General features: G+C 40.8%; 1 protein-coding gene across 1 annotated transcript in view; it reads right to left on the reverse strand.

Annotated features, from left to right (window-relative positions):
* Nucleotides 1–7,994: 7,994 nt before the first annotated feature.
* NPY1R (neuropeptide Y receptor Y1) overlaps nt 7,995–14,522 on the reverse strand; it is an 87,674-nt gene continuing 81,146 nt past the window's right edge. Inside the window, exons 4-5 of the mRNA XM_073341520.1 lie at nt 11,507–11,685; nt 7,995–9,353 (exon numbers count right to left, since the gene is read on the reverse strand). Coding sequence (XP_073197621.1) covers nt 11,533–11,685 — 153 coding nt within the window. The 3' untranslated portion in view covers nt 7,995–9,353; nt 11,507–11,532. The remainder of the gene's footprint in view (nt 9,354–11,506; nt 11,686–14,522) is intronic.

Raw genomic sequence — 14,522 nt, forward strand, 5'->3', positions numbered from 1 at the left:
TAAAAAAAGACACATTTTATAAAACAGTGGCTACACTCTTTCAGGGTAAACCTTGCTGTTAACATTACATGCATAGCACATGTGCTTTCTTTACATGGTCGCATTTTGCGTCCCCCCACCGCGTGGCTACCCCCTCAACCCTCCCCCCTCCCCGTGGCTAACAGCGGGGAACATTTCTGTTTAGCCACAGGCAGACAGCCCAGCAGGAACGGGCTCCTCTGAGTGTCCCCTGAAGAAAAGCACTCTATTTCAACCAGGTGACTATGAATGATATCTCACTCTCCTGAGGATAACACAGAGAGATAAAGAATGGATGTTGTTTGAATGCCAGCAAAGATATACTGCAATGCTTTGTTGTACAATGATTCCCAAGTACGTGTTACTGGCCTGGAGTGGTAAAGTGTCCTACCATGAAGGACGCAATAAGGCTGCCCTCCCAAGAAACCTTTTGCAAAGGCTTTGGGAGTACATCCAGGAGAGCCGCAAATGCCAGGGCAAACTAATCCTTTCACATGCTTGCTTTTAAACCATGTATAGTATTTTAAAAGGTACACTCACCGGAGGTCCCTTCTCCACCTGCTGGGTCCAGGAAGCAGCCTTGGGGGTACTGGCTCCAGGTCCATGGTGAGAAACAGTTCCTGGCTGTCGGGAAAACCGGTTTCTCTGCTTGCTTGCTGTGAGCTATCATCATCATCATCATCTTCTTCGTCCCCAAAACCTGCTTCCGTGTTGCCTCCATCTCCATTGAAGGAGTCAAACAACACGGCTGGGGTAGTGGTGGCTGAACCCCCTAAAATGGCATGCAGCTCATCATAGAAGTGGCATGTTTGGGGCTCTGACCCGGAGCGGCCGTTCGCCTCTCTGGTTTTCTGGTAGGCTTGCATCAGCTCCTTCAGTTTCACGTGGCACTGCTTCGGGTCCCTGTTATGGCCTCTGTCCTTCATGTCCTGGGAGATTTTGACAAAGGTTTTGGCATTTCGAAAACTGGAAAGGAGTTCTGATAGCACGGATTCCTCTCCCCTACAGCGATCAGATCCCGTACCTCCCGTTCGGTCCATGCTGGAGCTCTTTTGCGATTCTGGGACTCCATCATAGTCACCTCCGCTGATGAGCTCTGCATGGTCACCTGCAGCTTGCCACGCTGGCCAAACAGGAAATGAGATTCAAAAGTTCGCGGTTCTTTTCCTGTCTACCTGGCCAGTGCATCTGAGTTGAGAGTGCTGTCCAGAGTGGTCACAATGGAGCACTCTGGGATAGCTCCCGGAGGCCAATACTGTCGAATTGTGTCCACAGTACCCCAAATTTGAGCCGGCAAAGCCAATTTAAGCGCTAATCCACTTGTCAGGGGTGGAGTAAGGAAATATATTTTAAGAGCCCTTTAAGTCGAAATAAAGGGCTTCATCGTGTGGACGGGTGCAGGTTTACATCGATTTAACGCTGCTAAATTCGACCTAAAGTCCTAGTGTTGACCAGGGCTAAGGTTAAATTAGTTAGTCTCTAAGGTGCCACAAGTACTCCTTTTCTTTTTGCGAATACAGACTAACACGGCTGTTACTCTGAAACCTATATTACGAGTATGAGGAGAAAAAATAGAAAAAAGCACTAATGAAAAAGACAGACACATTCTGTATTGTTATTGATAACTTTATTTCATCATTGTCTTGCATTCCAATTAATATTTCTCTCGCAGTCAGATTTGTATCAGTAATCCACAATCCTTATGTTTTGCCATGATATTAATAAGTCAATTTTTACTTGCATAAATTATTTTTGGTTCCAACATTTCATCTTTGCCACTATATCAATACTATGGCTTGCACAGTTAAAATGTCTTGTTCTGAAACAAGTTTAAAAGTTACTGTGCAGCACTTTGTCACCTGTTCTAAAACTTCAAGTTTGTTTGTTGTTTCTAGATATGAAATCCTTTTCTGATAACTAGATAAAAGAAAACATAAACAGAGAGCTTGACCTTCTAGCTACAGAAGACATTTTTCAAAACATCTGCTTTCAGATTTGGAAGAAATAAAGAAAGTTCCTCTAGGATTTATTTTTGAAATGTTCATCATTTTCTTTATCCTTCCAAACACAACCAGTAATTTCTTGATGATTGAGCTCCCTACAGACAATTTCTTTTATAACAATTTTCCATCCATTCACTGGCATATTAATGGTTCATCTCCAGCTATTCTCAGAGAATGTGCAGTTCATTTATCATCTCTTCTAGTAGGTTCTATTAGACTTTTCCCGGTTATGATTTGTATCACTATTGATTTGGATGCAGTCTTTTTACTTATGCCAAATTAAGTACTGTTTTATCAGTTGTCAAGCTTGTAAACTGCATCTACAAAAGTGGTTTAATTCCATATATATTTTGGCCAGAAATTTCAAGAGTCTTCACACGTGAAATTGGTATTTTGGGTAACTAGAAGTTTTTTTTCTGGCCACTCATGGTATCACTCATGGTATCTGAGAGTTGCCACAGAAGGTCCTAAGTGCACAGCCTGGAGGAAAGGGCCAGAACAAGAGCATGTTTAAGGGCATGGCTGCTGACCTGGCACTTTCAAACATCCTGATGAAGGTACCTTGTTCTCAGTAGGTGCTGCTGTTTACGAGCTTTCTTCATCACAGTGTTGCGCCTAACCTGACTCCTGTCCAGACATAAGAGTCTCTAGCTCATATTAATTGATGCTTTAAACTTGCACTAGCTGGCCTCTTAGGGAACATGGGTTGATGTGCAATGCTGCTGATTCTTGAGCTAGTAATAGAGTGGGGCTGCAGCTGCTGTGTGTTGCTAATCCCAACAATCTGTGCAGCTCAAGCGTTAGTTTGCAATGTGACTGCTCTCGCTGGGGCTAGGCTAACTCAAGAGATGAAAACGCAAGTGTGAATAACTTACGCTAACTCTGCACTGAAGAAATACCCTTAGTCGTGCCTCAGGCATGTCTAACTCAACAGAGACAAATTAATAGATTTACCTCAATGACGCTCATTAGCTCAGATACATGCCACACACCTGCAGACCCCATCACACAATGATAGAAAGACCACTCTACAGACAAGATAGCATAGGAGATATAGAGGGAAGTGGCTGCGGTTAGTGGGTTTGTCCTGGCCAGGAGAAGGATTATAGGAGAATGGAGGTAGGCAGAACAGAGGCTGGACGTGGTCCAAAGTCTCTGAAAGAGCTGGGAATTGAACACAGATTACAGAGTCCCATTTTAGTATCTTAACTACAAAACCTTTCTGCCTCCCTATGCAAGTGTGATGTGTTCTTGCCAGCCCATTCCCTTCATCTTGTACTTGTAGCACAACATTTATATATTTAAAACCCTCTTTTTTAATATTAAGATTCTGGAACATAAAAAACAAAATAGGAAATCCAAGTTTAAACCAGACATTCCCAAGCTCTACTTTTCAAAGGGAGGGGACTGTGTTTCACCCCGTTCTCTACCCTGGGTTTGCATATACGTATTCCAGTATGCATGTTTTTGTATACTCCCTTGCACTTTCAGATGACAAATTCCATCACTTGCCCACACAAGTAATAGAGGTTTACACCTGTATGTACACAAATCTCATTGTGTGTATATGCAAGGACTGTGCACAGAAAGTGAACATGTAGGTGTGAGAGTCTTCAAAATCATGAAACCACAAATGTCAGCCCTGTCCCATTGAAAATAAGACCCAGAATGTCAAATTTAACCTTGGATTTCCTCTTTCAAAGTTGTGCATGCACAGATGGAGGCTGCCATTTGAAAAATCTTTAGCTAATATGAAAAAGTCAGTATTGTTAAGAGCAAAATGGCAAACTTACACTGAAAAGAGCTGCTACAACAAATAAAAGAGACAAACCAAGCTGAGACTGACTCTGGAAACAAAACAGATTTCACTGATATGGATAGGAGTCTATAGACTCCTTGTATATCCACATGGATAGATAATGTGGATATACAATTCTTTTATCCAAGGAGATAATTGAGTATTATCCCCATACAAATTAGGAAACTTTGGCACAGAAAAGCTAAATGACTCACACTAGGTCACACAAGATATCCCTGGAAGAATGGTAGTAGAAATCAAGCTTCCTAACTCCTTGGCCAGTACATTAACCACAAAAGCATTACTTCCCTCATTCCTCACCAATTACGGCAGATGCAATTTTGGAATCCTCAGCACAAGACTAACTAAGATTATTTCTGGATATTCTTCAACATGGCAATCCTTGAAAAACCTGTCTACCATGTATGCCATCATCATAGTGGAAGTGGACAAGAGTGTAAAACAGTATGGTATGTTTAAACAAGAAGGGCTGTTGTTAAAGTGAACTGATTTGCTTTGATCTAGGATTTCCAATACATTTACTCTGTGATAAATGAATACTGTGATACTCTGCTTACAGTTTTGAAGCAAGCATCGCTTTTGTACTTCCAAATGGAGACAAGAAACCAAATTCCTTTACCATCAACAACATTGAATGCAACTGACAAAACCCATGCACAGGTTGAACAAGAAACTGTCAGTGTAGTTTTGGAGATTAGATTTGTTCATAGGGACAGCCATTTACTTTGAACACAGATAACTGATCTAAACACGGCATTCTTCTTCAATAGCAGAATGCCTATACCAATGAGCTCATTTCTTGTTTGTTCACACTTACATCATGTAATACAAAATATAAAATTGTATTCCAGGTCCCAAGGCCTCTCACATCTGCCCTACATAAATGATGAATAATTAAGAACTGCTTCAGAGATCTTTGATGAAATTGACAAAATGATCTGTCATTGGTAAAAACTGATCCACTGAGAGAGTGGCAAGGATCTTTTACTACTAATGAAGGAGGTTCTTCACAATGTCAACAGGAGACTGGTTCTGATTTAGCACCATATCACACATCTTTCTGCAACGGATGGATTCACCCCAGCTTATGCTCACTTCTGCTGATATAAATCAGGATGCAAAACCCCATCGCTGGAAAGTTGTTCAAAGCATTTCGCATCCACATAAGGCAGCCATAACCTACCCTCTGTCAGGGCATGAAAGGGTTCAAGCACAGCTCAAAACTGTGCTGTGTTATGCTAGGAGAGCTGGACATGGCAGTTGGGGAGATGCTGTGATTTAGTGAACCTCTTCAGCAGCCTTTACTGATGGGATCCTGTGGAGCTTTGGCCCAAATTAATACTGCTTCTCCGATGTAACCCCTGAGGTTGGAAATACCTTCTGCCCTCTATGAGCAAATTTCCAGTGGAGAGCATTGTGTCTTGCTAGCGTAGGGAGTTGCAGTTTGCATCTTACTGCACTCACTGGGATGGATCTGGCTCAGTTACATAGGGTGTGCTAGCATCAGAGATGCTCTGTGATAATGTCTGAATATGAATAACAGGATGTTTATTGTATGAGCATATTGGTTTAATTTAATAGGGAGCTGTAAGGAAAAACAACAGAAATAAAACATAATAGTTTGAGATAAGCCACTTCTCCACAAACACTTGAGGGCTGTTAAGGGACAATGCCTAGACTGCTAGTGTGACTGCTGCCCTCTTGACCAACACATCAGGAATTGAATGGGGACCTCTAGCACTATAAGTGTTAATTCCCACAGCTTGGGCTAAAGAGTCAGAAATCTGTAGCTGGGGGGCTGTAACAATTTTACCCCTTCCTCGGTCCACTTGCTAAACTAATTTTGTCCAGAAGGGCCACTGCCTGGGAACACAGTAGAATAAAAGGACTACAACAGTTTAAAAAGGGTCTCTCCCACAAAAGTTGGGAGGAGTTGTTCTAAAAATTAGACTGAGGTGCATGCACCCATTATGGTATCTAGAGAAGCGAGGCAAGGCCTGCCTAGGTTATCATTAGAGCATGATAAGCCATTAGGTAAGATAGTCATGCATATAGACTGTTGTTTTAAGATCTTTTCTCTCTAAAATACTTTGTTCCTACTGTTAAAACAAACAATACTTTCTTTTAAGAAGGCTATTTAACCACTGTATACTCCTGTAGGGAAGAACGGTAGGTATCAAATCCAGTTGGACCATCTGGGTAAGCACAGTTGATACACAGGGTACTTTAGCCCAGTTGCCCACTCGGAGAGTGGGAGAATTGTGTAATTACACCCAACATAGGTAAAAAGCTGAGGCCTGACACCTGAGGGGGGTCACACAGAGAGACTAGAAGGGAACAGAAGTACAGCTAGCTCTGTAACATAAGAGACACGTGATCTCACTCTCACACATCAGATTAAATGCTGGAGTTAGCACCCACTAAATGCAAAGGCATATGGTAGTATTTGAACACAATCATTAGGTGTCATGTTGGGACCTGTAATTGATCAGACAATTGACAACACTGCAAAAGAATTTTATTGATTGTCATCTGGGTCCATCATAACTTCATCGTGGTCTCATGAGTTTTACGTACGTTCACTTGTCCTCTGCAATGTTTCTGAAAATCCAAACAGCCATGGTCACAAAAAACACCCTGCCTTTTCCAATCTATATCTGACAAGAAGATTGTGCCCCTTCTGTTTTCAGACTTAACCTCAGAGATCCATGCCCCGTTGACCTCCAGGTTTGATTACTGGAGTTTTCCGTACCTAAGAATGCAACTGCCAACCTTACAGAATCTACAACTGGCTCAGAATACAGCATGCCATTTGCTCTGCAAAACAGGTTAGGTTCTAGGTAGAACAATAATAAATCCTCTGATCCCCAGTGGCACCAGAACACTTAATTTCTTTTGTTTTGTGGAAGGAACGGGGAAGTGTCTGAAAAGGAAGACACTTTAAGGAATCAGAAGCTGCAAATAGAAAACAAAAATATAGTGGAGGCAATGGATTTTGCCACCACTGCTGACCCCTTTGGTAATCAAGTTGAATTTAATTTCATCAAGGAAAAATGCATGATTTATTTTAATGCAAGACAAAGATACCCTGAACTTTAAAACTCATTAATGTCACTGGAAAAACTGAACAATGCCTATAATTTTCTTAATTTGGTTTACTTACTGAAGTAACTCAATATATTAAAAGGAAACATAATCCAGAGTAGCTCATTCATTTTCAGTCCACTTGGGAATTTTTGTTCATTAGGAGAGTTTCAGCTCCTCATTTCCACAAACATTTATGGGGTGGAAACAGGGTATACTCAGAATGGTTAGTTCCAGAGTAGTAGCCTGTTAGTCTGTATAGCTCACCTTACCTGATTACTCTCGTTACAGTGTGCATGGTAACACCCATCGTTTCATGTTCTCTGTATATATAACTCTCCCCACTGTATTTTCCACTGCATGCACCCAATGAAGTGAGCTGTAGCTCACAAAAGCTTATACTCAAATAAATTTGTTAGTCTCTAAGGTGCCCCAAGTCCTCCTTTTCTTTCTCAGAATGGTTACTTACCCACACACAAAGGCAGCATGCATATCTGCACTATTTCTGCAGCTCTGAGGCAGAAGAAGAACTTTAGCGATGGAAGAATTCTTGAAGAACAAGAAGCCTGGAATGTTGTCTGCCGCTCCAAGTATACAAGCAGAGCCACTGTCTGAAACTCCCCTTTCTTGTATCTTCAGCCTGCACTGACCTTGTTTTGTAAGCAAGTGGTACCCTTGATCTGACTTCCCAGCCCTCTGTCCTACCAAACTGTATATATAGACCCCCTCTAGCCCCTTCTATTAGTTACTTCTTTTCTCTATGGCAAGTAGACAGGGAGCACCGCTTAGAAGAGCTCTCAGCAAGGGCTGGAAGGATGCAGGACGAAAGATTGGAAATCCCATTCTCTTATAGAGAATCAATTTTGTCAATACAGGCTGGAATTGGGGGAACTGACACAGGACAATGAGGCATAAGTGACTGACAAGAATGGGAGAGGCATTGCTTGGAGCAGATGGAGAGAAAATGAACCAGCAGTGAAAGGGAAATGGGTCGGAGCAGACAAAGAGAAGTGACAACAAAATATGACATGAGGCAGTATTACACTAATAAAAATAATACCAACAGGATCTTGTAAGAGGGACAAGGCAAACTGCCACATTTATTGTAAATACAACAAAATATTCCTATATGCAATTTCTAAATAGATCCATTCACACACACAGACATTCACACACAGGTTCTACATAAAGGTTGTTATAGTTACCAGCCTAGATGTTGCTCATGCCAAGTCACTGGCCAGGTGGCCTGGACACGAGAGTGGAGCCGAGTCATTGTCAGATGCGCATCTGGTGCTCCTGGAGGGTGGTCGTAGAACCAGACTCAAAGAACACAGTCCCTGGACCCAATTTTTATAGGTCTCTCATTCAATACAAGCCTATGGAAGTTGCTTCATCATGCTTAATTTACAATTGAGATGACCATCAATCAACTCAATCAGCAGGTGGTACATCCATGATAGCTAGGTGTTATCTTCTTGTTCTTCCTTGATGCGTTTTGTGTGGATTCCGGTTCACCCTCCGGGGGTCATCCAGTTATCTCCACTTTGCATATTCTTCGGCCCATCGATATCAAGGTTGAAATTCTTAGGATTAGGCTGGCACCATTTACTAACCAATTATATCCCTGCTTCTGGCTTTCAGTCATGCACTCATCATTCATTCTTTTACTTAACAACACAATCTATGATTCTTGATTCATTTAACAAGTTTTATCCCACTATCTATTTTTCCCTCTTTGGATACCAAGATTTACATAGGCATGACAAGGGGCCCCCGCAGGGAAGAACATCAGGGTGTTGTTTTAAAGAACAGCATTGTTTCCTCAAAGTTCTTATCACTTTCCAGCACAGACTCTTTGTCCTATACTGGCCTGAAATAATTAGCACTTTGGCCTTGCATTTGTTACAGAGTAAAATTCAACAGCATGGAACTGATGTTCATACCTTTTTACAATAACTATATACTTTGTCTGTCTTTATTTCTACTACTACATAATTATAATTCTATCATACTTATATAACTTTGAGGGCGACCCAACAGCAGAGACTGGTAGTATCTGGAGGAAGTAATAGTAAATTACTGGATTGTGGTTATTAAGAGGAGATTGACGAAGGAGAAGCAGTGACATTAAAGCTTTGGGCAATGTAGGTGATTTAAATGTTAGTTTAATAGGGACGTTGACATATGAAACCATTCCCTGCGGTCACAGTAAAGCCAAATCCTAACTGATTAATAAAAATGTATAGCTCAGGAAAGTACTAGTAATATTTACAAACTTTGCCCATTCATTTTTCATGATTTGTTTTCATGGTGGTTCAGTAAAATTATGTCTCCTAGGGCATGAAGGCTTGATCAGCTCCATGAAAAGTTAGAGAGAACGTTTATTCAGATCACTAACAGATGATCAAAATGCAGCATCTTAATTCCATCTGGTATCACATGCAAAAAAGAAAAAGAAAGCAAGCCTCAGATACTTAGGCCAAAGAATTACATATGGGCCTATCAGAAGAGTCCTTTAAAATAGTTTAGATGAAATAATTGTATTTCTAATACAGTTACATTTAAATTAAAGACATTTTCATTAAAATGTGGTTCTATTTGAAAAGTGACTTAAATAAAAATTTAGCATCCTGGAAATTCCACTTACTCTTGCGAGAAAGGAAAATCAGTCCAATATCCCTTATTACTGTAGTAGATTGAGTGTTACTATTACTCAATTATTCTATGCCTTGATGCTGTACCACTAAAATCAAGGGAAGCAGGACAGGGCCCCACAGATGTTGTACAAAATGGAAATATCATCAAGCAATAGAATTGTCTTTACAGTGTATGATAGCCACTGAAATATAAAACAAAAAAGGTAGTTTAACTAAGGTGACAAAAAGGTTGAGAAAATTTGGAATATGACTACAAAGCAGATATTTTCTCATGCTGTTACCTCTATCTGCAACCATATATTTGCATACCTATCTGTTTTTTAATTTATGTGCTGCTTAATCTTTGTAACCTTCATGCACAGAGCATAGAAATCAAATAACAAAAAGACTGCTGAAAGATAATCATGGTAACCAATAAGAAAAGGCAAATAATTTGTTTGATTTATCGCTTTATTGCCACTTACCTGTTTAATCACTGCTGTATTAAATTTCTTTTTATCATCTGGTATTACATGGAATAATAAATGTACTTTTCAATTTATACTTTAAAAAGATTAATATAAAGTTGTGTGTGTGTGTTTTATTTCTTTGATAACGCTGACTAGTATCAAATAATTTGGCAGTATTACCAAAGCCTTTTGCTGTTTTGCAAACAGTGGGTTAGCCAATGCAACAATTCCTTACCCAGGTACTCCTAGGTGATTTTTAATTTTACACTATGATATCTTTTATTTACAACTCACCGTTAGTAAGAACTGGATTTTTCTTCAGGCACCCTTTTCTTTTTGTACATTAAAATACACTAACACGGTACTCAGAAATGTGGAAAGAATAAACTTAGAGGGTAGATTCAGTTTTCCATTCCAGAAATGTCAGTAGATTCAACAGTGAACATATGGCATTTCTTCAAACTAATAATCCAGATGGTGAAGTCATATCTGAAGCATGTTGATAATATAATTTCACCAATTACTACTACTGTTTCTTGTCTTCACAGATAAAATGCTCAGTTTTCTGATCTCATGTTAGTTAATTTAGAAACTAGATGAATTCACACCACTGAGTCTCAATTTTGGAGAAAGACAGTATTTATATATTTGAATGTTTTCAAATACTGTGCTTCTTGAACATTTCTGTTCAAGGAAGACAGAAAATAGGCAATGCTACTTATTGACATTTGTACTGTTTCTCAGTGTATGCAAATCAAAGTGTGTGTTTCATCCAGGCTTATGATTTATTGATATCACCATAGTTCTGCTGCACAAATGGGCCAATTTATGGAGAGACTAGGCAAGAGGACTTGGCAGCACCTTCATGCTGGTAGACCAGTATGGAGCTGCTCCGTAATATGTAGCCTATAGCTGTGGACTGCCTGAGCAGGTGCTTCAGGTGCCTGCAAGTGGCTCCAGGTTGGTGTGGGAGGAGTCAGTGTTCGCAAAACACTGATTCAGTCCCTTCCATAAAGCCTGTGTTCTTAGGCTTACTGTCAGTAACGGGACTTTCCACATGCACAGCTATTAAGTGAAATGCTCGCCCCATTGAAGTGAATGGGAGTTTTTCCATTGATTTCAACGGGATTGGGATTTCACTCAGTGTTTCTATCTGGCTGTGCAGAGTTGGTACATCATTGATCTCAGGGGGTGTTGGATTGGCCTGTAAAAACACCATAGTGTATTGTATTTTGTCTGAAATCTTAAGAGTTAGAAACTTAATGTATCTATTTATTAATATTTAGCTTATATAGCCCTTTTTCATTTCCAGATCTCAAAGCAGGTAAATAAGTTTGTATTTTGCAGAAAATAATCTGGGCCATCAGAGAAATGCAGGTATAGTATCCCAGAAAGTAATAGCTCAATCCAACACTTGCTTTTGGATCTTTTGGAAAGTTTGCTGGTTTTATAATGAAAAGCTATCTCCAGTCTTACCTTCTTGCAGAGTAAATTTCTGGTCATTATATATTTCCTTTGCTGGAACACTTTTTTTCAAATGCTTGACAGCTGGTGTAATGGTCCTCTAGATATTGTGATACAGCATGGCCAGAAGGCAGCAGGAGAGTGATATAGGAGAGATATGTAAGTCCCAGGATGAGGAGAAGCCTTATTCCCTGTAGAGGGAAGAAAAGTTTCTATAGATTAATTAAAAGCACCTGAAGCCAATTAGAGCACCTGAAGCTAGTCACCTGATAAAAACCCCCTGCTTCAATCAGCCCAGGGGAAGGAGTTGGAGCAGGTGCAGTTTGGAGAAGTGCTGTGGCTGGCTAGAAGACCAAGACCCTAGGTAAAGAGACACCCAGCTTGTGCAGAGAGAGAGAGAGAGACATGGCAGGAAGCCCCACAAGCTGAAGAGCAGGAGTGGGAAGTAGCACAGGGGAAGGAAGCACTAGTTCAAGTGGTTTACCACTATCCCTAGGGCCCCTGTGCTGGGACCCGGAGTAGAGGGTGGGCCAGGGTCCCTCACTCTCCACTACCCTTCTCTGGGTTACTAGTAGGACAGTAAATACCTTAGTTCAGGGGCAGGAAACTGTGCCCTGAAACCCCCCCTCCCCCTCCCCGCTCCCAAGAAGAGGAAGTGTGGGACCCATCATAATCTACCGGCAATTTGCCACAATATGTTCCTCTTCAGATCAGTCATGACTACACAGCAGATAAGTAAAAGTGATATCCATACATGACTCTCTAGCTATCTAAGAAAAGGTTAAATGACACTTTCATTCTCTATCTATCTATCTATCTATCTATCTATCTAATGATCTCAAGCAGTATGACTCCTGCTAATTGAGGACTTATAGCTCTAATAACCATTCAGCATCAAAGAAAATTTCAGGCATTATTCACTCCCTGAGGCCAAGAGGTATTTCCATACTTTCTCCCCATCCCCATTTTGAAAAATCAGAGGCTGAAAGAATCCATTTTATGACTGGAATCAGCAGCAAATAACTATGACAGTGACTGAAAGTTTTTTCCTCATCAAACTGATGTTTGTTGACTTCTGCAATGTGTATGATATCCCTAGTTGCTGTCTCTGTGGACTTAGGCTCTGCACAATATTTTATTAACTGGGGGTCAAGGCAGTCATTTCCTGAAGGATGAATTTTCTCGGATAAATAGCCTATTAAACTTTGACAGGAATCCTTTGTATTGCAAAGGTCGATGCTGTAATTTGGTTACTTGACATCTGTCATGTTTGATTTCTTGGCTTATTAAATAACACATGGGCTGTGGAAGGAGTCAATTATGGTTTCCTGTCTCCAATAAATGTTCAGCAGAATTGAAGCACCCGGAGAATATGGTATAATGCTTTATCACAACATCACTGAGGCTTTTGATAGAACAACCAATCACACACTTGTATGATTCTTTAGTATAGCCCCACACTAATTCTTCAGTTAGATTACCCAATTTCAAGGAAAAACGTGTGCGCCGTATGGGTATGCAAAATGAGGGGACATTGTTGAGCCTCTCCTCTTGTTTTGTTCTCCAATTCCATTTCTGATTTTGGACTCATAACTCATTCAAGGGTCTTGGGACATTGACTTCGATCCACCTAGGTACTTAGGTGCCTAAACCCCAGATGTAGGAACCACTACAATCCACAAAATCCTTGCTTGGCTGCCACCTAACCTTGTAGGCACCTGAACTCACTCAACTTCTTTCACTGGAAAAGTTCCCCTGCCACCTATGTTTCTGCCTGTAGGCATGTACACTGTTGCCTGACAAGGCATCCGGGAGCCTAAAGCCCTAGCACAATTCAGGAACAGAGGGAAAATAAGCACTCCTCCACTTATCTCAGATGTGGGACCTGAGCTGTTAGGTGTGCTCAGAGACCACTTAACTCCTCCCAAGACAGCCAGAGGAGGATGAGTTCCCTTCTAACCTTTAGCCAAGTGATTAGAGTATTCACTCAGGAGGTGACAGAACCCTAGTTCAATTCCTCCTCTGCCTGATGAGGAGAGAGGATTTGAATAGCAATCTGTCAGGTGAGTGCTCTGGGGATCACATTTTCACGTGCCTGCCTTTTCCCCTTCATTTTCTTGGGAGCCTAGGTACCTAACTCAGGCTTTGTTAATCCCAGTACTGTTCCAGAGATTTTTCTAGGCACCTGCAAGGTAGGTGCTCTGATGCTCAGTGTCACAATGAAAAGTCCCATTGTGAATCCAGTCCTCTAAGAAATAACAGGAAAAATTGTATATCTTTACAATGCCACTTAGCCCTGTAAGGTTGGTGAAGGGTGTTCAGTTGTATCAGTTCAATTCCTTCTCTCTGTGAGAGCGGGGCATTGGGTCTCATATTGCCTACAGATTCCCCTTTTTCTGCATATATCTTCTCTGTGGCATTTTCATTCTTTTTTTTTTTCCTGAATTGAGGAAATCAAATACTTCTTGACCAAGACATTCAGGCTAGCACTGACTCATTGTCTTATCCAAATGAAGACCCTTCTTTTCAGGGTGTTATCAGCTATGAATTTCTTTGTAGCCCACTAACAGATTCTGCAATAGTCTGGAATTTGCCTTTGTCAGGATTTCCACAGTATAGACCATACAGAGGTTAAACCACAATCTTACAACACTTAACACATCTTTAAATGCTCCAAAAATTAGGTATGCACCCGATGAAGTGAGCTGTAGCTCACGAAAGCTTATGCTCGAATAAATTGGTTAGTCTCTAAGGTGCCACAAGTACTCCTTTTCTTTTTGCAAAAATTAGGTGGCATTGTTTATCCTCTTCATTTGCTAGGGGATCTGCAAGCAGGAACATATTTCTAATCTGTAGGTATTGTTCAATTTGATACCTTCTGAGAGAAAAACCTCTGAAGGAGGTGAATTTTTTCCTTTGCTTTCATTACTTCAACATTCTGTTGGACACGAAAAGCTGTGACGCCTTTGAGCACACTGATGGAGTCTGTATGCAAGTGACATAGGTGAAAATGGAATTCTGTGAAGTT

This window comes from Lepidochelys kempii, chromosome 4 (genome assembly GCF_965140265.1).
Source record: "Lepidochelys kempii isolate rLepKem1 chromosome 4, rLepKem1.hap2, whole genome shotgun sequence".
Lineage (NCBI taxonomy): Eukaryota > Metazoa > Chordata > Testudines > Cheloniidae > Lepidochelys > Lepidochelys kempii.